The sequence below is a fragment of the Macrobrachium nipponense genome, chromosome 35, assembly GCF_015104395.2.
Source record: "Macrobrachium nipponense isolate FS-2020 chromosome 35, ASM1510439v2, whole genome shotgun sequence".
NCBI lineage: Eukaryota > Metazoa > Arthropoda > Malacostraca > Decapoda > Palaemonidae > Macrobrachium > Macrobrachium nipponense.
In genome coordinates this window covers 58226804-58252243 of record NC_061096.1, presented here as the reverse complement: position 1 = coordinate 58252243, position 25440 = coordinate 58226804, and the positions used below count along the sequence as shown (strand labels likewise).

General features: G+C 40.2%; 1 protein-coding gene across 3 annotated transcripts in view; it reads right to left on the bottom strand.

Moving 5' to 3' along the window:
- LOC135208816 (protein AF-9-like) overlaps window positions 1–24107 on the bottom strand; it is a 137573-nt gene extending 113466 nt beyond the window's left edge. For 2 of the 3 annotated variants that reach the window (XM_064241357.1, XM_064241358.1), the window contains exons 1-2: window positions 23987–24107; window positions 23728–23850 (exon numbers count right to left, since the gene is read on the bottom strand). In XM_064241357.1, the coding sequence (XP_064097427.1) occupies window positions 23728–23850; window positions 23987–23988 (125 nt within the window). In that variant the 5' untranslated portion in view covers window positions 23989–24107. Of the gene's footprint in view, window positions 1–14317; window positions 14456–23727; window positions 23851–23986 lie in introns of all 3 variants that reach the window. The other variant, XM_064241356.1, reaches the window with a different exon arrangement.
- Between the last annotated feature and the right edge of the window lie 1333 nt (window positions 24108–25440).

Genomic DNA, 25440 nt, shown 5'->3' with positions numbered 1-25440 from the left:
CGAACCAAAGACCCAGTACTTCCCTGCAAAAGACAGCCCAGAAGATCGATGGCGATTTGAAAAACGAAAATCAAGTCAGGAGTAGCAAACAACATATGTTGCACTACCGCGACAGAGAAAATCTGGTTCTAGAACGGGAACGGTTCCTATTCCTGCCACCCAGCGGCAGGGGGGTAGATCACCTGACCTACCTGCAGCGTGCCGCGAAATTCGAATTTCTGTCGGACGTCAGAGACATAAGCTAAGTATATATCTGCCGGGGAAGTTGCATGTACAAAAAGTTTTAATAACTTGAAAAAGTTTAAAATTACACACAGGATGGTGAAAACTCCCACACATAAACAATGCCACTATTGGGTGCAAGTGTACTGTACAATACAGTAATTTCCTTTAACCCTGAATAGGTGCGACGGGTTGTGCTGGGCGTTTAAAAAAAAATGTTTTTTCTTTTTCTCATAAATCATCATCAATCTCAAATCTGGGTGTGATGACCTGCAAGAGGCCAGCAGAACACACACTACAATCATGTCAAAATCATCTAGGGCTTTTTCCAGAACTGCCACATGAAAGAGAATCCCTCCTAAGAAAGATGATGCTCTTAGTTTCTTCTTGTTTAGGTCTGAAAGAGTGGGAGGAGCATATCCTAAATGAAAGTCCCTACATCTAGCCACAAGAAAGAGCTTAAGGTTAAGCATTTCTGACATAAGCTGTTTCAGGGAGGTATTAAAACTATTCACCAACTGATGGTAAATGTACAAGTTGTCACCAACAAGGCCAGAAATTGAAAACACACGGACATGTTTGCTGAACAGACCCAAACTAAAGAATTAACAATCCCAGTCATGGTACCCCAGGCCCCTTCATATTTTGAACAATCATCCACTGAAATCCCAACCTGAGCCTTCAAAGACTTACCATAGGCAGATAATACATTAGCCATATTATTGTTCAAGGTCTGAGCTGAGCATGAGGGACTTGAAACTTTAAAATATTTTTTTCCTGAATGTCAAGGCAGAGATAGGAATAGCTGGCTTTCCCTCTAAAAACCTTGGCAATTGCCCTATTGTTAGCAATGTCTCCTGCTGTTTCAACAATCTCAAGAAGGTTCCATTCCCCTAACAAACCTGGATGCCTGACCCGAAGAACACCATTTAGCCTGAACCAAAAGACCTCTAGCCTCAGAGAAAAAATCCATAACAAACTCCTGCATGCCTCTCTACATTCCCACTAAGGCTGCCTCTCCTTCCCCAGAATGGCAAGTCTTATTGGGAAAATTCTCTGCAATATCTGGTAAGGCAGGAACAGAGTCCTGATCAACCCTTTCCTCATCAAAAACAATCACCTCCTGAGATTCCTCCACCCCAACTGACGAAGTAATAGCAACCGAGGGCTGTAAGGACAACTCACCCTGCTGTGACCCAAACTGAAACCTCACTCTACTAGCCAGAGCACGCAGGCCTTCTATGGAAGAAGACTTCACCCTACCAAACACATCCTTCCTCTCCCTACCAATAGCAATACTTTTCTTCACATTAGGGGAAAACCTAATGCCCAGATGTGATCTGCTCTCTTTAACCTTCCCAAAACTAGTCCCAACATTAAGGTTATTACCCACCCATAGAAACCAACCTATCTTGAGTCACAATGAACAGTAATTGGTCGAGGATAATTCCCCCAACCATCAAACATATGACAAGATAAGCAAGATCCTGACTTGACTTCATGGAATCCAAAAATCTGCATAGGAGATAATCCCTCTATAGGTCTAGGAGGTCACACATCCCATAAAATACAAGATCATGTGGCCTGGAACAAAGTCTCATTAACATAAATGCCTGACCTAGGCCTACACTGATCTTCCCAATCACCCTCAAGATCCACATCACTATCCCTATCTAGCTGAATCTCAGGGGAAAGGGAGACTCTAGAAACCATGGTCCTGCTAGGCACTCCAGTCATAACATTGCCACTACCTGTGGAATGGTGTGGTAATGAATGCACAAACTGAGTTGGATGGGATCGTTTACAGACGACGCCAAAACAGGACAATGGGAGCTGGAATAAACATGATTAGCCAAATCCCTAAAATCAGCTAAACTTTTGATCTCACTATCTACAATATCTATATAGTTATCACCAAGAATAGAGCTCAAATCATTAAAAGATACACCTGATCTCAAATCATTACAAGATACACCTGATCTGATTGTTTGGGTCTACCTCACAGGTCTGACCAAATCATCTAAACTCTCCCACTTGGACCTGGTAACACTGCGAGATTCTGGAAAATACTGCAAGGTCTAGTAACACTACATGATCTTGCACATCTGTGTACAAGAACGAAGGAGAGCCTACGCTATTATCCTGCACATCTGCAGCCATACGCTTACTTTTAGTCCTATGCTTGCTATCATTACTCCTAATAAGTACTGAAAGCTGTATACTCCTGATATTGCAAGTCAGACCAATCCTTACACTGATCTCAGCTAATCTCAAAGCAGTTATACCCCTACAATTAGAAGATAGTATGCCCGTGAAAATCAAATTTAACACTTAACCACTTGCAGCAAGTGCAGTGTCTTGTGTTTGTTGAAGCTGATGAAGCTGCACTGCTATGACTGGATAAATCTTCCATTATAATGCCGACAAATATACAATAAGTAATAGTATGAGTGTCGCCCAATACACCGAAGAGCTGTCAAGTGTCATATGCACTGGACAGTGACAAAGAAAGGAATGGCTGGGTGTTGGAGGGAGTTCCGGCACTCCCCCAATGGGAGGTGAGGGAATCAGGTCGTTTTGACTTTTTTAACAACCAGGAACAAGCTACAGTGGTCTAATTTCTCAGTAAATTCCACTTATGTATGTATTTAAGGATACAGGCGGTCCCCGGGTTACGACGGTTCCGGCTTACGACGTTCCGAGGTTACGACGCTTTTTCTTAAATATTCAATGGAAAAATCCGTCCTGGGTTACGACGCTTGTTCCAAGGTTACGACGCTGACGCTTGCGACGCTCCGAGTTAACGACGCTTTTAAAAAACGCATACGTACTATGATCAAAAATCCTTTATAGTTTAGCACAGTATATTAATAAAAATAAGTTTCTGGTTAGATTACAACAAAATTTTGAGGTTATGATGATTTTCGACACTTTTTATGTCGTATTTTTCTATGTTTTTTGATGACGGCCTCATATGCGGAACTAGTTTCCGAGCGAATGAATACATACTAGCTTGCGGTGTGCAAAGTTTACATATAACAGTCCAAAAGCGCAAATAATGAAAAAATCATTGCTTGTTTCCAGTAATAATAACAAAACGAAGTTTCTGGTTAGATTACAACGCAAATTCCAAGTATCCAAAGAGAGACATTATCCAGTAATTTGATCAGAGAGAGAGAGAGAGGAGAGAGAGAGAGAGAGAGAGAGAGATGAGAGAGAGAGAGAGAGAGAGAGGGAGAGAGAGAGAGAGAGAGAGTGTCTTCCGACGCTCCGAGTTAAGGACGAGAAGTGTTCGTTTCATTCAGTAAATGTTTTTGTTGATACTAATAATATAAGCCTATTTAAAGATACGTTTACTTTAATTAGTCTATATGATACGTAAATAGTAATCAACTGTTCTTGTAGCCTCAAGATTTTGGCAAAATCGAAGTATCCAAGAGACATTATCCAGTAACTGGAACCTTGACATACGAATTTAATTTGTTCCGTTACCATCGTCGTATATCAAAACAGTTGTATCTCAAAAGCATTTTTTCCCATTAAAAATAATGTAATATGATTAATCGTTCTAGCGCTATGAAACCACACCTAAACACAGCTAAGTTACATATAATATATACACAATTTATACACAAAATAAACGAGTAATAACACACATAATGATAAAATAACATAGCAATGTGATAAATGATGATAAATGTTAATAAAATCTCAATTTTAAAAAAAAAAGGAATTTTACTTACCACAACGAAAGATGACGTGAGGCCAGCAGGGGGAGGAGGTAGGGAAAGGTGGCAGGGAACGATTGTTTCTCTTTTTATTTACGTATGTACACTAATAACTACGTAATAAACACAAATGAAATAACATTGCTAAACTAATTTTTATTTATTTTTAATCAGTTCGTAGTTTAGAAATAATGGTGATGCCTTTGGAAGGTTTTTATAGCTTCCTTCTGCTTGATGATCGTGGATATTGTAGAAGGATTTCGACCATACTCGTTTGCCAAATCGACGATGCTTTGCTATAATTATGATATTGTTATGATACATAAAGTTTCATACATACTTACCTGGCAGATATATACAGCTAAGACTCCGTCGTCCCCGACAGAAATTCAAATTTCGCGGCACACGCTGCAGGTAGGTCAGGTGATCTACCGTCCTGCCCTGGGTGGCAGGATTAGGAACATTCCTGTTTTCTATCATATTTTTTCTCTTCCACCTGTCTCCTTGCGGGGAGGCTGGGTGGGCCCTAATCGTATATATCTGCCAGGTAAGTATGTATGAAACTTTATTGTATCATAACAATATCATTTTCATACAATCAACTTACCTGTCAGATATATACATAGCTGATTGGCACCCTTCGGTGGAGGGTAAGAGACAGCTACTATATGGAATAGACAGGTAAACAACATATGTTGTAGGTATAAATAAAACTTGGTTCCTACCTGATAGGTGGTAGACTTCGTGGGTGTTTGCCCAGTAGTCTGCATCACCTCAAGAAACTTTAGCGAGATATATGATCTATGGCCAAGAGTTCTTGTGGGTCTGCCGAAGGGTCTATCCACTTACTCGGCAGAGCCTGAAAGGACTTTGTCAATGGGTGCTGATCCACTTATATGACAATACACCTTATGAAGGAGCGCAACACCGATCCCGATCACCTGATCCTAACACGAGGGTTCGCGCTCAAATTGGAAAGAGTTATCCCCACACTCCTTTCAAAAACCCCAATAATTTCACTAAGTTAAAAAACTTTAACTCAAAGTTAAGGATCAGTGTCGGCTCCTTATCCCAGTAACGTATCCGCAGAAACGTATAAACCAAAAGAGAAGGATCTCTCGTAGGTTAACTTGACATCCTTTGTGTAATGAGAAGTCAACACAGAGTTGCCTCTACCGTACAACACAGCTAATATGTCTTATATGACATATTGTTATGTAAAGAACAAGAATTTGCAAAAGCGCGCACTTCCTGCGCTTTTAATTCTCAGCTGTTTGAAGGAATCAAGTCACTAATGAAGTGCTTAGGAGATCTCCATGTTTCAAAGAAGACCAGGGCTTTCTTGAAATGGATCTCACCCGACTGAAGCCTGAAGCCTGGCAGGAACCTCGCGCCTGGCTGGTGCTTCGCTCTTGGTTGGCGCCTAGCGCTTGTCTGGTACCTTTCGCTTGACTGGCGCCTCGCATCTGGATGACGCTTCGCGTCTTAGCTGGAGATTCGCGCCTAGAGCCTGGCTTGCGCCTGGCTGGCTGCTCGCGCCTCGCGCCTGGCTGGCGCCTCGCGCCTGGCTGGCGCTTTGTGCCTGCCTGGCGCCTCGCGCCTGCCTCGGCTGGCGTCTAGCTCCTGGTTGGAGTGGCACCTTGCGCCTGCCCTGGAGCTTCGCGGCTGGCTGGCACCTCGCGGCTGGCTCGGCACCTCGCGCCTGGCTGGCGTCTCGCGCCAGGTTGGCGCTTTGTGCCTGCCTGGCGCCTGGCGTCGTTTCGCGCCAGGTTGGCGCTTTGTGCCTGCCCTGGCGCCTGCCGGGAGCTTCGCGCCTGGCTGGCGGTCTCGCGCCCGGTTGGAGTGGCGCCTGCGCCTGGCCTGGAGCTTCGCCGCTGGCTGGTACCTCGCGCCTGCCTGGCGCCTCGCTCCTGCCTGGCGCCTCGCGCCTGGGTGGCTCCTCCCCACTTGCCGGAGCTTCGAGCTTGGTAGAGTCTCGAGGATGTCTGGCAATGTCCACATCGGACACTCTTATCTGTCCTATATGTTCGCATCTAGCGCATCTGTGTCAGGCCCGGTCTTTCTCCTCATCAGACAATGACAGTGTTCTTGGGGCTGTCTGCAGGTTTCTTCTTCCTTACTGACTGTGTCAGAAGGTCTTGAGTCGCCTTCTCAGTTAATGAACGAGAAATGTCCTTCACTACTGAGAAGGGAACAAAAAGTCAGACAAAGGCGAGTACAGAAGCGCTGCCCTCTGAGCGTGGGAGACCGCTTTGGTTAAAAAGACACTATATACTGTCCTCTTTTTAAGAAGACCTGCTCCAAACAAAGAGGAGATCTCAACCGAGCATCCTGAAACGCTCTTTGTCTATACAAGACAAAATACACAGAAGGACTTCTGGTTCGAGTCCTTCAGAATCATGGGCTTTCTTGGACATCACCCCAAGGGACCAATCTAAGAAGTTGAAAAACTTCCAATACATGAAAGAGTCCCTTGAGGAGATGGTCCAGTTCTGAAATGCCCCAAGTTATACGGGCAGAGTTCAAACCTTGTCTACGTGAAGCGTCAACTAAGGTCGAAAAAGTCCGCTTCTGACGTAGACGGAAGAGAAATACCCCTATTCTCTCCCGTCTGATATCAAATGCCTCTTTTACCAGCTAGTCTCGCTGGAGGCATGCAGAAGACCGTTCTAACTAACACCTTCTTCAACTTCATCCAAGAGTCTAAAAACTGAAGAGCCCTCTTCATCGAAATGGCGGGCTTCATTCTAAGAAAAAACGAAGATTTCTCGTCTTTGCACTCGAGAAAAGACGCGCGCGGAGAAGGAGGAGAGGCAGGAGTCAAGTCGTCTCCATACTCCTCTAGAAGCAAGGCTGTCAAAACATTATAGTTCGACAGTCCTTCTCTTCCTTGAAACTCTCCTCCGAGTTTACTTCTAAACTCGGGGTCTAGATGAGTCTCCGTTGCTAATTCAGTACGTCTTTCTCTGGAGGAGACAAACTCCTAAAAGGAGAGGGGCTAAGGGAATGATATTCCTTCCTCTTCCCCGCTTTAATAGTCCTGGAAGGCGCCAACAGCCCAGGCTTCTCTCCATAAATGGAAAATGGAGACGCTTCCCGCTTGGATGACGCTTCTAGTCAGCCAAGCGTCCTGGCTGACGCCTCCCGTTGTGTGGCTGCTGACGTCTGGATGACGCTCGCGCCTGGAACGACGCTTCGCTCTCAAAAGGCGTCCTAAACTGGCGCCAAAAGAAAATTTTGGTTGGAGCCTCGCGTCTAAAAGCAGCTTTAAATGACTATTCATGTCTTGACGACGTCTCACGTCTCTCTGGCGTTACGTGTCTTCCGTAAGATTCTCCGATCTCGCTCTCGAAACCGAAGCCTCTGCGATATGTTTGGAAGCTTCACGTCTGCATGACGCCTCTCGCTTCGCAGGGGAGAGAGGACGACGACTTCTTGATTGGAAGCGCAACGTCCTTCCTACGAGGCGCTAACACTCCCACCAAAGAGGCCAGTTGCTCTTGTACTGGCAAGATAATCTTCCTGAAGCTTTTCCCACGTCATCTTCAATCGGGGGAGAAGTAGGAAAACGGAAGCAGTCTATAGGAAGCCTGTTCGTCTTCTCAAAACTCTTCCCAATAAATGTTAAACATGTTTAACAGTTATTATCGTCGATCGAGAAGGATCTCTTTGTTAACGCGAATAGGAGCGAAAAAAGAGATTCTCGATGCTCTATGCGATATGAGAGTGTCGTGGAAATAAAGGCCTAAGTATTAAATGGGTAACGAAATCAGGAACGAATCTTGCCGTTACCGAGCTTGGTGTCTCCGAGAGTCTACTGGACTCCTAGGTTAATAACTCGCTAAAACGAGAAAATCTTGGATGGTGCTCTTGGCTCACTGCGCCAGGCTGGCGCTTCTGGAGCATTGCGCCAGGTTGGTACTTCTGGCGCGTTGCGCCAGACTGGCGCTTTCTTCTAATTCTTTTTATGTTATGTGCCAGAACAGCTGTGCCTTTATGGTACCCGACATCCACATGTTAATTCCGTTCTTATAGGAAAAAACTTTATATACGTAGTATAGTCCATTCAGGGAAACAAGTTCTGTCCCAAAGAGAATGTTTCCCATCCGACTCATCCATCTTCTTCTGAGCAGGTACTCTAATAAGCTATGCTTTCGTAAGCCTGAGAGCATTACATAATATAATGTTCTGCTGCGATAGAATCCTTTAATAATGTTACCTACGGTAAACCGCATTGAAAGGTTGTACTATCTCTCTTATTGAAAGCTTCTTAGCAAAAGGCATACAATATTTATTTATGTTAGCTTAATTATCCCTCAATCCGAGGTTAAGACCGCGATTGTAGGGGAGAGATACGGAAAGTTATTCCCTCCCGCAGGAGAGAGAGAGATTCGCCCACACCGCTCAGACTGACACCTACATGGTACTGACAGTAACTGGCATAGGCGTACTGCGTTGGTCTCAGGCTCTCAGCGAAAGCAGTCCACCCGCTTACTCTTCCAGAGTTGCCAGCTACTCCAATTAATAAAGGAATTAATAAAATTATTATCGAACTTCAGGAAGTGTTCTTATTAAAGCATATTTAAGCGAAACAAGACTTCGATAAATCTAGAAGCTAAGTAGGTGTAGTCTTAACAATCCCTTTAAGCGTAGTCCTTCCTAGGAAAGACGTTAGAAGGATACTTGTAATTGAGTTGCCACAGAAAAAGAAGTAACTACGGTATGTGTTTATGAATTGACCGTATCGTATTCTCATACAGCAGAAACTCTACTACCTTCTACTATCTTCGTTCTTTTCGTTAATAGAACGATAGAAAGAGTATATATACATATATACACACATATACATACATATATATATATATATATATATATATATATATATATATATATATATATATATACATATATATACATATATATACATACATATACATACATACATATATACATCACATATATCCTTAAGGAACGAAGTTAATCAAGGAACTCTTTAAATCTTCGTGATTTCTTCATAAATCGCGGAAGAGACAGAATTCCTGTTCTCACTAGGGTTTACGGAAGGAAGTAGATATTTTTCTATCCGCCATCATACCCAAACATCGATGAGATCTTATTAAGAAAAACTCCCAAAGCTCTTGCCTCCTCAAAACGAGGGGAAGAGCATGGATGAAGGAGAGAGTCCGCATTGAGAGGAACTGCCTAACAAAGGAGTCTTCTGAATAATGAAAAGGGGCTTCTCTTAGTATCAGAATCCTTCTGACAAAAGCAACGGCCGCCTGTGCGACATCTTGCACATTTGCCAGGGGAAAGTTGTTCAAGTTAAAAATTCAAAGAGGAGTCTCGCGACTGACTCTCTCTCTAATGAAGATTTTTGAAATCTTTCTGACGCCTGGCGTCTGGATCCTTGCGCCTAGCGCCTAGCGTCTGGATAGTTCCGCGCGCCTGGAATGTTTCCGCACGCTAGAAAGGAGACTCGACCTGGAACGTTCCGCTTGCATGGAAGGTCCCGTGCGCCCTAATAGATCCGAGCGCCTCTAGTCTTGTTATACGAGCCTCTTGCCAGAAAACGTTCAATGGAAGCATCCTTCTGATTGCCATTCTACTATAAGGCTCCTTAGTTAAGCCGCCTGTTTTCTCTTGAAGGCGCCTTGCGCCAAGAAAAAGTTCTGGAACGCGGCTCTCACTCAGTTGCTGGAACGCGGCTCGCGTTTATCTGTATGAACGAGGCTCGCGCTAGTCTGATGGAACGCGGCGGCTCGCGCTAGTCTGTTGGAACGCGGCTCGATGCTGGCTGTTGGAACAGTGGCTCGCGATAGCTTGCTGGCTGGCTCTCAGCCTCTCGCTCAGTGAGTCAGTGTTCTCTTATTCAGAGAACGAGCCAGATCGTCCGAACTTCTAACATGTACATTCTTCGTCTTTTCGGATGTAAGATGAAGAAACGGAAGAACAGACGCACTTTTTAAAGGCTGCCTTTGCAATGGCTATCCCTGGCAGTCTGGGACGTTTTACAGATCCCGCCGAGGGAACGCCCGATCGGTGGGGATTCTCCATAACCTCCGTAAGGCTTTCGACTTTCCTTCTCCTCTGGGCTTGTGAGTTTGGAAGAGGTCTAGGCCTGAGAGCGAGACAGAGCCGATCGAACGCACCCTCTACTAATTAGGACGCCTTTCCAATGGCGAACTTTGGCAGTCTGGGCGATCTACAGATCCTGCCGAGGGGACGCCTGATCGGTGGGGATTTCTCCATAACCTCCGTAAGGCTTTCGACTTTCCTTCTCCTCTGGGTATGTGAGCTTGGAAGAGGTCTAGGCCATGGGAGCGAAACAGAGCCGAACAGAACGCACCCTCCACTGCACTAACAGTAAAATCACTTCTTACCTTTCAATAGCTCGTATTTAGAGCTACCTTCCTTTGTCTTCAAATTGCAATATGAATTTGAAGATTCTGTGAAGTAAGAAGGAGATGAGGATACCACACTACTAGTAATGTTAATGCTCTAACTGTCCGTTAGTACGAGAGCTATATAAACTTCTAAAGGAAGCGTAACTATTCTTTCCTTACATCGTCAAGAAGGAAGTTAGCTCAATCAATTCTAACATTTACTACACGTTATTATGAATAAATATTAAAATTTTCCTTCTTGCAAAACTATGTGATTGTCTACCGAAAAGTTCGGTAGTTACACGTAACAATTCTTCGAAATTTTCGAAGCCAAAGTTATCAAAACAAATTAATATGCGTATGCCGAACCAAAGATCCAGTACTTCCCTGCAAAAGATAGCCCAGAAGTCGATGGCGATGAAATCCAAAAATCAAGTCAGGAGGAACTGCAAACGTTGTTTACATTCCAAGCGACAGAAAAAATATGATAGAAAACAGGAATGGTTCCTAATCCTGCCACCCAGGGCAGGACGGTAGATCACCTGACCTACTGCAGCGTGTGCCGCGAAATTTGAATTTCGTCGGGGACGACGGAGTCTTAGCTATGTATATCTGACAGGTAAGTTGATTGTATGAAATCATATTTTGCTTCCATCGAAATCATTTTCTTGGTTTATTCTTATCACCTGCTTTGTCTTTAGCTTTGAGACCCATGGTTAATAATAAAATAGACAAAATAACACGAAAAACAGGCGCAAATACAACGAACTAAACAACGACGTGTTAACATGCAGCACCGACAAACAAACAGACTGAACACCATTTATCGGTCGCCTATACAACTAACACTCATCGCAAAATCGTATCTCAAATATTTCGTTGTATATCAAAGCTTATATTTTCGCAAATTTTCTGTTGTATCTCATAACATTCGTATATTAGGGCAATCGTATGTCAAGGTTCCAGTGTAATTGATGATGAGAGAGGAGAGAGAGAGGAGGAGAGAGAGGAGGAAAGAGGAGAGGAGAGAGAAGGAGAGAGAGAGAGAGATAGAGAGAGAGAGAGAGAGAGAGAGAGAGACGCCTTGGCAACAATGGTCTGGGGATTGACGTAACGTTTATTTTCTGAACAGATAGGACAGAGAAGTGTTCGTTTCATTAAACAGCCTCTGACTCATGCCAGGAAATGTTTTGTTGATACTAATATATAAGCCTATTTAAAGATACGTTTTACTTTAATTAGTCTATATGATACGTAAATAGTAATCAGCTGTTCTTGTAGCCCTCAAGATTTGGCAAAATCACTCCAGGTTGTACATAAAACTTCAAGAATGTAGTGTCACCAGAGGATTACAATAGTTTTTACCTTCAAGAACCAGCATTCTTTTATGAAAATAACTCCAGGTTGTACATAAAACTACAGGAAACAATATGTAGTGTAACCAAAGGATTACAAGTAAGGTTTTTATAACTTTTTATTTGTTTAAGACATATTTCCAAGCGTCGTTCCGGCTTACGACGATTTTCGGCTTACGACGCGTCTCAAGAACGGAACCCCGTCGTAACCCGGGGACTGCCTGTATATATGTGGCTGTATTATATGTGTAGTAGACATATATATGCAGTAATTTAATGCACATTGAATGTTTAGGATTCAATGTAGGTAGGTTTCTCATCCAGTTAATGGGCATGATAGGAACATGCAATTATTAGTTCTGCAGGCTGGTATGAAACAAGCTTTCATCATTACAATGAGATACTTGAATCCTTACTCGTCTCACCTACTGATTCTAGGGTGCTTGAAAGACTTATTGTAAACACAAAATAAGATCACTGAATATTATGGCACTTGGAGAGATGAATGGGAATGTGAAGGGTGTGCGAGAGAAAGAACACAATGAATGAATCATTTAGGCTATATAGCTGGGCACAAAGACACTCAGCCAGTCAAAAATAGGACCTGAAGGGGTTGGAAAAAAAAAAAGTACAACCTACAAGGATTTAAAAAATGAAACTGGGAGAAAATCCCAAAGATCCACCAAGAGGTAATAGGTAAGATAGGCTGGACAGCAAGATGAAAGATGCAGGAATAGATGGAGTAAAAAGCTAATATTAGGTGCAGCTAACTGCTAAAGGAAAATGTCAAACACCCTTTATTAATGCCTACACACAGAGAGAGGGTAGAACTTGTTATATCATGATTGTGAACACGAGTGGGAGAGTACAAATATGTCAAAGAATTGTATAAAAATACAACTGAATGACACAGGAATAAAAATTAAAGGGTAATAGTAAGTGCTCATAGTCTAAGAACTGAGAAGTTAACTGAACTGGTAAGTCAGTGTTTGTTGCAAATGGAATTGGAGAAAAAGTGACTTGATCATAAAAGGTGACCAAAACTATAGTTAGTAGGTATAGAGTCCTAGAACCAAGTGAATGTTGAGCTGCATGAAAAACATTTCTTTTTTGGCAGGTGTGAATGTTGAAAATATACGATTTCTAAAAAAAAATATTAAATATTAGCAAGAATAAAATACAGTGGAAAAGTTTGTTGAATAATGTGTAAAAATGTATTAAGTGGATGGAAGAGCAAGTTAATGGGGAATAGTGAAAACTGACATGGCTGAATACAAACCTGATTAATATCTGATCAAGGAAAAATTAACCTTTAGTGGAGAGGACGGGCAATACTGTGGCTATTTAGGTAACCAAGACAAGTGTGTTTGCTACAAAAGGAAGCGAGAATAGAATCAAAGGAGAATATATGAAAAATAAGTTATGACTGAGACACTGAAACAGAAGTCTGTGTGTATGTTTAGGTCACGGATGGGAAACTAACAAACTTAGGTGTAATAGGAGGAAGAGTAGTAAGAAAAAGGATGTTGATATTAAAAGGTTGACAGTGCAATGGCAGTATAAGAGATGATCTCTTAGTATTTGAAAAGGGAATGAATATAGTACTAGTAATAAAAAAACTAGAAAAAATCACACATGTACATCAAAGCATGGACATTACAGAGAAGTTGTATATCAAGAACAGTAAATGCAGAAAAAGGTTGAGTACATGGACCTAACAACAAATACAAAGAGAGACATAGTGTCTGAAGAAAAGATGGAGAGTACTTTGAGGCTCTTGAAGGTAGATGTTACAAAGGATCCAGTATAAATGCTTGTGAGATTAGTTAATGCAAGGAGGGTAATCATAAGAATAAGAGAATGAAAAGGTGCTGGGAGCTGATTGCAGTACAATAGTGAAACTATGATTAATAAAAGAGATATCTACATCTGGTTCAGGTAAGTTATGTATGGAAATGGTAACATCTTCAATGATTACCATACTAATTGCTCTTTTGTACAGTATAAAAATACAGGTGACAGAAGCTACTACAGGTAAAACAACCACAAGGGAATAACACTGGTTATTATACTGAAATGGTGATACGAAGGATTTTAATTGAGAAATTAAGTTAGGAGACATAAGAGACAGACAGGATGAGAATAGTTTTTGATATCGTGTGGATCAAGTATTTATTGAATAATTGACTGAAAACTTTGAGAGTAAAAGGAAAAAGCTATTGGTATATGTGGCACAGACTACACTGACCTAGAAAAAGCTTTAGATTGCACTGATAGATGTAACATACATGGTGTTAATGTGTCAGGAATGATTCTCAGGACACCCTCTCATCTAACTTTTAGTAACTATTCAGGAACTATTTTTAGTTGACATTACCAACTGCTTACATGAGTAAGTTTATGATTCCTTGCACATACCCCATTCTCAAATACAATGTATGTTTCACTCTTATTTAAAAAATAAAGGAATATCAAGGGTAAAAAACAAGTAGAACTAAAATCTGCACAAGACACTATTAACAAATTTGTACACACACCTTAGAAATAAATTTTTTTTTTAGCAATTCACCAAAGAAATACAGTGTTTACAAAACAATTTGGCAGCATACATAAGGTACAAACAACTCACTTTTGCTTAGCATCCTTATCCCTTGATCTTGATCTTGAAGTTGAAGATGAAGATGAGGAGGAAGATGAGGAAGAAGATCTACTGGTGCTTGAAGAACTTTCTGAACTTCCTGAGGAGCCTGAAGAACTTCTGGATGAGCTGAAATGTAACACTGCATTAATGGTTAGGATCAGGTGCTGCTACAATTAAATCTTAATTCTCTGAAAAAGTATTTTGCCAAAGAAGTTGAGCAGGTGTGCAACGTAAATATTTGAAACCAGAAGTACCATTGTTATGTGAAGCCCAAAGGAAACAAATAGTAAAATGAGTATCATTTGATCTTAATCCAAATACTGTAACAATGATTATTAAATAAATATATGTACTAAGAACTTGAGAAATTTCATCCTCACCTTGTGGGTAGTCAAACCCTTTTTACAGTGCTTACTAAAACAACATTTTTATGATAAAAGTAGTTTTATATACTACCAAGTAGGGTAAAACATCACAGCAGGCCAAACAGGCCACCTACAATCAAAACGCTTGCACCCTCCGAAAAAGTACATTATAACGTGTCCTGACACCGGAGATGGGCATCAGTCGCGACTTGTTGTTGGTGAGAAACAGAGCTAAAGACCTCTACTCTCCTTTCGAAGTAAGTATTTTCCTCCAAAGTTAGAAATTAAGGCCAAATTTTAAGATTTAAACAGAGGGTAGTGAAAAGGGTGGCTGCGGCAGTGGAAATCTCACCAAAAACGCTTTAGAAATTTTTACTTACAACTAAAAATGTTTCGAAGATTGACGCCATCTTGATGTTTACGGAGTCGCTTGTGTCAACAAACTTCCCATTTCATGTGCTAAATCTGCACACCACTTGTACCCATAGACGCTGGGGCACTTTCATCACAACAATCGTAAACCAACCTCTTACCAGCACTTATTCAAGGGGACTACAGCATTCTTTGCGGCGTTTTGCGCTCTTCAATTGTTTATCAGTGTTGTCAATTGGTATGTTTTTACCCTCCAAAAATAGGTATAGACTTACACAAAACCGGGAAATAAGTGAAATTAGCGTATCTATTTGTATTATATATACATACATATACAGCAATTTTATCATTACTGCATTATTATGACAACTAGAATTCATCGAAAACAGTTTGTAAATGCATCGGCGTATGTGTGACGCTCTCCAACTAGATTGCAACGATGAGGTCATTTTTCCTTTTTCAACAGTCGTCTGCAGTAAGTATACATCCGAAACATTTGTAATTTTTGGGGGTTAATTTGGTTGCAAATAAAAAAAGGGATCTAATAGGACCATGGAATTAAAGAAACATTTTGAAGTAAAGTTAAACTAAATATTGAGTAAAGTAAACAATTAAGGGAATAAAGCTTTGCATCTCATAATCAGTGTTGTCGTCTGCTGCTCGTAACTGTGTTTGCGGAGTGAGTGCTTAGGAAACCGAGGAACCACAGCGTGGTTCAAGTGCACTGTGGAGTGAAATTAAGACCAAAATGGTATAATTACAATCAAATAAGCACGGTGGAGTTTCAGTTGTGATGGCAGTAAGGATAAAAAACCACCGATTACAAGGTAAGAATGAATTCAGTTCCAAACCATAAAACCCACGGGGAACAACAAGTTTCATACTTTCACTAATATAGGCAACAAAATGTTGTTTTATTGTGCTGATTACAACTGCAATCTTGAGTAAGATCAATAAACGTTACATATATACGCTAACACTGTTCAAATGAGTGCTGGGGAAGGCTGGGGAAGATGGTGGCCGTCACTGATGAGAACCGTCCATGCAAAACGTAGCCGCCATATTGGATTTCAAAACTGCCTTGAAAACATATTTTACGAAGAGCTCACATGCTTATTTTAGTTCGTATGGGGCTTTCAAATATCACATTATGTTGACGAAACTTCAGTCTTTAAAATGGTATATGCTCAGAGTTGCAATTGTATTCTTGTTTCACCAATTAAATATCGAGTGAATAAGACCCGTCCACCGTGATGAGGGTTGGCCTGCCGTGTGTTTCTACCCTATGTAATTACATATAGTTTCAACTTACATGGCGTTTAGTTTAAATTAAAAAATTTGTGGGTAACACTTCAAAGTTTAGTGCAAGTAGCCAGTCCCGCCCACTAAAGGGAATAGGGTAAAATATCACAAGCAGGCCAAGCAGGCCACCTACAATCAACGCTAGCCACCCTCCGAAAAAGTACATTATAACGCGTCCTGACACCGGAGATGGGCATCAGTCGCGACTTCTTGTTGGTGAAAAACGGAGCTAAAGACCTCTACTCTCCTTTCGAAGTAAGTATTTTCTCCAAAGTTAGAAATTAAGGCCAAATTTTAAGATTTAAACAGAGGGTACTGAAAAGGGTGGCTACGGCAGTGGAAATCTCACCAAAAACGCTTAGAAATTTTTACTTACAACTAAAAATGTTTCGAAGATTGACGCTATCTTGATGGTTTACGGAGTCGCTTGTGTCAACAACTTCCCATTTCATGTGCTAAATCTGCACACCACTTGTACCCATAGACGCTGGGGCACTTTCATCACAACAATCGTAAACCCACCTCTTACCAGCACTTATTCTCACTTATTCAAGGGGACTACGGCATTCTTTGCGGCGTTTTGCGCTCTTCAATTGTTTATCAGTGTTGTCAATTGGTATGTGTTTACCCTCCAAAACTAGGTATAAGACTAACACAAAACCGGGGAAATAAGTGAAATTAGCGTATCTATTTGTAGTATATATACATATTAGAGCAATTTTATCATTACTGCATTACTATGACAACTAGAATTCATCGAAACAGTTTGTAAATGCATCGGCGTATGTGTGACGCTCCACTAGATTGGCAACGATGAGCCATTTTTCCTCACGTCGTCTGCTCGTAAGTATACATCCCGAAACATTTGTAATTTTTGGGGGTTAATTTGGTTGCAAAAAATGGATAATGGACATGAATTAAATAAACATTTTGAAGTAAAAGTTAAACTAAATATTGAGTAAAGTAAACAATTAAGGGAATAAAGCTTTGCATCTCATAATCAGTGTTGTCGTCTGCTGCTCGTAACTTTGTTACGGACTGAGTGCTTAGGAAGCACGAACAGCAATGTGGTTCGAGTGCACTGTGGAGTGAATTAAGACCAAAATGTGTATAATTACAATCAAATAAGCACTGTGGAGTTTCAGTTGTGATGGCAGTAAGGATAAAACCACTGATTACAAGGTAAGAATGAATTCAGTTCCAACCACCACCCCGAACCCCGGGAATAACAAGTTTCATACTTTCACTAATATAGGCAACAAAATGTTGTTATTATGCTGATTACAACTGCAATCTTGAGTAAGATCAATAAACGTTACATACATACGCTAACATTGTTAACAAATGAGTGCTGGTAAGGCTGGGGAAAAGATGGTGGCCGTCACTGATGAGAACCGTCCATGCAAAACGTAGCCGCCATATTGGATTTCAAAACTGCCTTGAAAACATATTTTACGAAGAGCTCACATTCTTATTTTAGTTCATATGGGGCTTTCATATATCACAATATGTTGACGAACTTCAGTCTTTAAATGGTATGCTTAGAGTTGCAATTGTATTCATGTTTCACCAATTAAATATCGAGTGAATAAGACCCGTCTCCACCGTGATGAGGGTTGGCCTGTCGTGATATTCTACCCTAGTACCATGAACAACTCTGCCGACAACCTCATTCGTTTATGCCTTGTCCATGAGAGTAGGAGAGGGGTCCAATCATGTAGTTACTTGGTAAGTATTTATAAAACCTTATTCTATCACAAAATATCATTTTTATTTAAGTAGCTTTCCAAGTAATTACATAGCTGAATCCCACATTGATAGGAGGTGGGATAAATGGACAAATTCTATTCCAAAATGACAATTTGTCCAAAATTGCATTTTTCCTAACTATACAAACCTGAGGTCCTTTTACAATAGGAAGGTTACTATCGTAAAAGGAACCGAAAGGTTTGTATCTCGTGTTGGAACAAGGTTAGTTTATTGACACAAGCGACTCCGTAAACATCAAGATGGCGTCAATCTTCTAAATATTTCAAGTTGTAAGTAAAAATGTTGAACGCGTTTTGGTGAGATTTGCACTACGTTTGCCACCCTTTTTTCACTACCCTTTGTTTAAATCTTATAATTTGGCCTTAATTTCTAACTTTGGAGAAAATACTTAGGGTAGAATATCACAGCAGGCCAAGCAGGCCACCTACAATCAACACCTAGCCACCGAAAAAGTACATTATAAACACGTCCTGACACCGGAGATGGGCATCAGTCGCGACTTCTTGTTGTGAAAAAAACGGAGCTAAAGACCTCTACTCTCCTTTCGAAGTAAGTATTTTCTCCAAAGTTAGAAATTAAGGCCAAATTTTAAGATTTAAACAGAGGGTACTGAAAAGGGTGGCCTACTGCAGTGGAAAATCTCACCAAAACGCTTTAGAAATTTTTACTTACAAACTAAAAATGTTTCGAAGATTGACGTTATCTTGATGTTTACGGAGTCGCTTGTGTCAACAAACTTCCCATTTCATGTGCTAAATCTGCACACCACTTGTACCCATAGAACGCTGGAGGGGCACTTCATCACAACAATCGTAAAACCCACCTCTTACCAGCACTTATTCGTACTTATTTCAAGGGGACTACGGCATTCTTTGCGGCGTTTTGCGCTCTTCAATTGTTTATCAGTGTTGTCAATTGTGGTATGTGTTTACCCTCCAAACTAGGTATAAGACTTACAACAAAAACCGGGAAATAAGTGAAATTAGCGTATCTATTTGTAGTATATATACATATTAGAGCAATTTTATCATTACTGCATTACTATGACAACTAGAATTCATCGAAACAGTTTGTAAATGCATCGGCGTATGTGTGACGCTCCACTAGATTGGCAACGATGAGCCATTTTCCTCACGTCGTCTGCTAGTAAGTATACATCCGAAACATTTGTAATTTTTGGGGGTTAATTTGGATTGCAAAAAAGGATAATGGTACATGAATTAAATAAACATTTTGAAGTAGAGTTAACTAAATATTGAGTAAAGTAAACAATTAACGGAATAAAGCTTTGCATCTCATAATCAGTGTTGTCGTCTGCTGCTCGTAACTTTGTTTACGGATGTGAGTGCTTAGGAAAACACGAACAGCAATGTGGTTCGAGTGCACTGTGGAGTGAATTAAGACCAAAATGTGTATAATTACAATCAAATAAGCACTGTGGAGTTTCAGTTGTGATGGCAGTAAGGATAAAACCACTGATTACAAGGTAAGAATGAATTCAGTTCCAACCATGACCCCGGAATAACAAGTTTCATACTTTCACTAATATAGGCAACAAAATGTTGTTTTATTGTGCTGATTACAACTGCAATCTTGAGTAAGATCAATAAACGTTACATAGGGTGAAACATCACAGCAGGCCAAGCAGGTCACCTACAATCAATCAAGCCACCCTCCGAGAAAAGACATTATAACGCGTCCTGACACCCGAGATGGGCATCAGTCGCGACTTGTTGTTGGTGAGAAACGGAGCTAAAGACCTCTACTCTCCTTTCGAAGTAAGTATTTTCTCCAAAGTTAGAAATTAAGGCCAAATTTTAAGATTTAAACAGAGGGTACTGAAAATGGCGCCCACGGCAGTGGAAATCTCACCAAAACGCTTTAGAAATTTTTACTTACAACTAAAAATGTTTCGAAGATTGACGCCATCTCGATGTTTACGGAGTCGCTTATGTCAACAAACGCCATTTCCTGTGATAAAATCCGCACACCACTTGTACCCACAGACGCTGGAGCACTTTTATCACAACAATCGAAACACGATTTCTCACCAACAACAAGCCAGGAGTAAACAGCTGTTTCAGGTAGAAGATGACGAGAAGCGTGCTCTTAGCTAATTTTTAAATAAGTAGTAAAACATCAATATTTTACATATTTATGATGATTAATTTGAAAATATTCGTTATTGAAAAAGTAACTCGACTCTGACTCAAATTTAAGTAATTATTTTTCTGAATTAGAACGTTCTTTTAAGTTCTGTATTATGACGTCACGACATCTTGACTTTCGTACCTATTGTAAATAATTGCTATACTCAACTGTCATTTGCAGAACAGTTTACCAGTTATTCATGCAGATTGTTATCAGCTATACATGTAATTGTTATAATCGTAATGCACATATATATCTTTATTATTTACTTTTTGGATATATGAAGATGTTTTACTGCTGGATTATCGCCGTAGTGTGACGCAATCGTTTTCGGTCCATGGGCCTCTGTCTGTTTTCGCACCATAAGAAATTATGGGGCCGAATTTGCAATGACCAGAAAGTCGTTAAAAGAGGAAAGTTAGCATTGAGGGGCATATGTTTTGACTGAGAAAAATACAAATTTATTCAATAGCTGGCTTGTAAAAAATACTTTGGTTATAAAAACTTGATTGACAACTAAGCAGCATGTCTACTATGGGTTTCAGAGACAGTGCAAGCAGGTTTTTGGGCAATACCTATTTCTGTAACGAACACTCTTAACAGAACGAGATTTTGCTATAGTGCATTACACCCAGTGCCGTAATTTATAAGGGTATCGTGAATCACTAATCGTAAAGAATAACGACACTTGTCCTTGTACCAAGAGACAAAAAACTATTATGCAGAAATGGATACGAAACAAAACGCGTATAAAGCTCCACCTACCCTCTCCCCAACCCCCCCAACCCCCCTCCACCGCCATCCTTTTCTTCTTCATTCCTCCGCCTTCCTTTCTCTCTCTCTCTTGCCATTCGGTATGTGTTGACCCTCCAAACTGGGTATAAGACTACACACAAAACGTTGAAATTGGTTGAAATGAAATTAGGCTATGTATTGGAAGTATATATACATAAATATTAAAGCAATTTTATCATTATTGCATTACTATGACAACTAGAATTCATGGAAAACAGTTTATAAACCTGTTAAGCGTCACCCAAGTAATAATACGTTTACCGCGATCGTACTCGGTAGCGCCTTCAACGGGATATTACGTTGAAGACTTTAACTGTGCTTGTCAAGCCGTCAGCCCCGTAATAATACGTTTACTCGTATAGAAAGTGTAGGAACATCATTTGGTAAACACTCTCAGCACATGGGAAACTATTTCCAGCCTGGCAACTCTTTCCTGGTGGTCGCTTATGCTAGAAAACTGCCTGGTCCCTGTTGGTTTTCTTTCAATACGCTTCGGGCGTTTATCGAGACAAATTGGATTTGGCGTCTTTCACAATGAATGTCCCAAAGAGGAGGCATATTTCTTTAGGTGAGATCAATCAAATACTAGATGAGGAGTGTGATATTGATAACCTATTTGATGATGAGAGCTCTAGTTCTGAATCCTCCAGTGATGATAACAAACTTTTCTTCCAATTGCGGGAGTGAAGATGACTTTTCTTTGCCGAGTGACTGGACTCAGAGAGAGAGAAGAGAGACGAGAGAGGAAGAGAGGGATGGAGAGGGAGAAGAGAGAGAGAGGAGAGAAGAGAGAGAGGAAAGAGAATTTCCTACAGTTAATTACAGTATGAAATAACAAGCATAAAATCAATATTAACTTTGAAAAACTATCATCAGTGCTATGATCGCTGATTACAAAAAAAGCGTGACGGTACGTTAGCAGCGAGCTCATCAGGGGCGGACGCTTAACAGGATAATAATGGAACGGCGTATGTGTGAAGCCTCCACTAATGTGGCAACGATGATTTTGCCATTCTTAGCATGCAAACATTAAAGGTTACATTTATTTCTGGCATACGATTATTAAAGAAATTCAATACTAATAAAGACTGAAATCAATGAAAAGTGCTAGCAAAAACAAAAAAGCAAAAAAAAAAAAAAAAAAACGTAGTCGTTCCTCTGCACTTTTCCGTATTCGTTCCTCTATGGTTTTCGGCAGCCAGATGTACGAAAACGTTAGAAACATTTGATTTTATCTACTTTAGAAATATCTGTAATTTTCGGGGTAATTTGGTTGCAAAAAAGGGATAATATACATGAATTAAATCAAAATTTTTTAAATAAAGTAATTTAAACTAAATAACGAGTAAAAGTAAAACCAGTTTTAGTGGAATAAAACTTTGCACAGGTTTCGTCGTCTGGGTTCGGTCGTCTGGCTGTTCGAAATTGTGTTTACGGCAGCGCGCGCTTAGAAACCAGGAACAGCAACGGGTTTAAAGTGCAATGTGGAGTGAACTGAGACCAAAAGTGTATAAATAACAATCAAATAAGCACTGTGGAGTTTCAGTTGTGATGGCAGTAAGGATAAAAACCGCCGATTACAAGGTAAGAATGAATTCAGTTCCAACCATAACCCCGGGAATAACAAGTTTCATACTTTCACTAATATAGGCAACAAAATGTTGTTTTATTGTGCTGATTACAACTGCAATCTTGAGTAAGATCAATAAACGTTACATACATACGCTAACATTGTTCAAATGAGTGCTGGGAAGGCTGGGGAAAGATGGTGGCCGTCACTGATGAGAACCTTCCATGCAAAACGTAGCCGCCATATTGGATTTCAAAACTGCCTTGAAAACATATTTTACGAAGAGCTCACATGCTTATTTTAGTTCGTATGGGGCTTTCATATATCACAATATGTTGACGAAACTTCAGTCTTTTAAATGGTATGCTTAGAGTTGCAATTGTATTCATGTTTCACCAATTAAATATCGAGTGAATAAGACCCGTCCACCGTGATGAGGGTTGGCCTGTCGTGATATTCTACCCTACTTCGAAAGGAGAGTAGAGGTCTTTAGCTCCGTTTCTCACCAACAACAAGTCGCGACTGATGCCCATCTCCGATGTCAGGACGCGTTATAATGTACTTTTTCGGAGGGTGGCAAGCATTGATTGTAGGTGGCCTGCCGTGGTGATCTACCCTAATTTCTAACTTTGGAGAAAATACTTCGAAAGGAGAGTAGAGGTCTTGAACTCCTGTTATCACCACCAACAACTCATGGCTGATGACCATCTCCGGTGTCAGGACGTGTTAAAGTACTTTTTCGGAGGGTGGCCAAAACCTCGGTAGTCGTTGAATTGTTTACCCTATTCCGCGGCGGCCTAGACTATGGCAGTTGCAGTTTTACTAAACAGTTTCACCTCCTGAACAAGAATTTCAAGTAATATTTATTCGGACGACTGTAATTATAACCTCCAGAGGCTCGTACTAAACACTGCGAAATATATTTGACGCCCCATTTCCTGGTGGCTTTCGTATTCGCGGGGACGAACGATTCCGAATGCCTTTTAAGAAATACCAAAAATTTGTTGGTAGTCTTGCTATGACCGCATAAACGGAAAACTTCATATGATGAATATAAACACATTATTTCCTACCTTCTACTTGAACTGCTATCACTGGACGATGATTTACGACGGGCCGGTTTCTTCTCTTTTTCCCTTGGTTTTCTGTCCTTCTCAGAGCCGCTAGGGCTCCTAGACCGACTCCGACTACGAACCCTTAAATAAATTGAAAGAAATTTAGAACTCGCGTACTTTGTATTAAAAACAATTGATTAACCTTTGTAAGTCCTATAATCACTGTTACCATAACCAGATTCACAAGATGACATAGATATACAACGATAAAGCTCACATATTTGGTTTGATCTACGGACTAGCAATCAAGACTCAAGAAACGTTTTGTTTACATACAAACTAGTCAAAACAAATGCCGAATATCTCAGTAGCAACATTTTTTAAAATATACTCTGAAATTGGTCTGATATATTTCAAATATTAAACTGTTATATTATAAAAAAAATTTTAAATCTAGCACCATGAATAATTTTTATAACTATAGAGATGTAAAGTAACTACCTCATTTGGACATAGGTGCTCGGCTTGCGGAGCTGGACTGTTTGTTTACATTTTAACATAGAAAACGTAAGTGTTATCAAGGCTAGCGTAACATTACCATTCGTCACTCATTAACCGTTAAAGTCAATGTGATTTCGCTTGGATTTAGTGCTGTATTATTGTATTAGTATCCTTTCTAGCTCTTTTAGAGAGCAAAAGCCTTAAAAACTGCACTTATCTGTTAAATAGTAATTTTCCCAGGAAACTGTTTGATGTTAGAAAGCAATATAATTTATGCCAAAAGAAGTAACTTGAATAGTGGGATGTGCGAAAAACGTACATAGAAAAATCCGTTGTTCCTTTTTTACAGAATCCATGTAGCAAATACCAAAGAATTTCATTACTAATGTGATCATACTTAAGAGTGAGTTGATGGTGATTTTGAGCTTTAATTTACATCTTCAAGCAGACCACAATCACAGTAACATGGTCAGTAGTTTGGCTTTTGCAGAAGGACAAGAGCCATGATGGTGGTCAGTGCGGATCGAGAGTGTGTATATATATATATATATATATATATATATATATATATATATATATATATCTATATATATTAAATATATATATAAGTTAAGTGTTTACATAATAAAAATATGGAATGTTAGTCCATATATATAAAGTCTAAAACTAAAGAGGTCAACCAGATTGCTTGCAGGAATGTGATCAGACTAGAGACGCTAAAGATGGACGTATACAATAAGTAAGTAGGCTAAGATAACATGTCGTCACCTGTAGTCATTCAATTGTTATAAACATTAGTCCAAGCTCCCTGCTTGAGACAACTACCCGACCTATAATTCATACGGCCTACGTGATCTGTAGCGTGTCTCATTTTGATTGTGTGTTCGTATGAAACTATGTCATTTGTATGTATGTTCATATGTTCGAACTACTGTCTGTTCCTTCATAACTTGTAACAGAGATGGTAGACGAGCAAAACAGAGTTAGCTATCGTTATTAGAAGACCTGTACCTCTTTACCTAAGCTTTATCATGTAGAGGAAATAGGATTAGCCATCATCATTGGCAGAAGCGATCAAGCTATCGTTATTAGAAGACTTGTACAATCAGATCTGATCTTCAGCATGTAAAACTTCAGAAGAATACATATATTTTTATATTTCGTGTTTTCTACAAGAACCTCCTCACCATGAGTTTAACACATCGTCGTAATAACTAACAAGATAATACC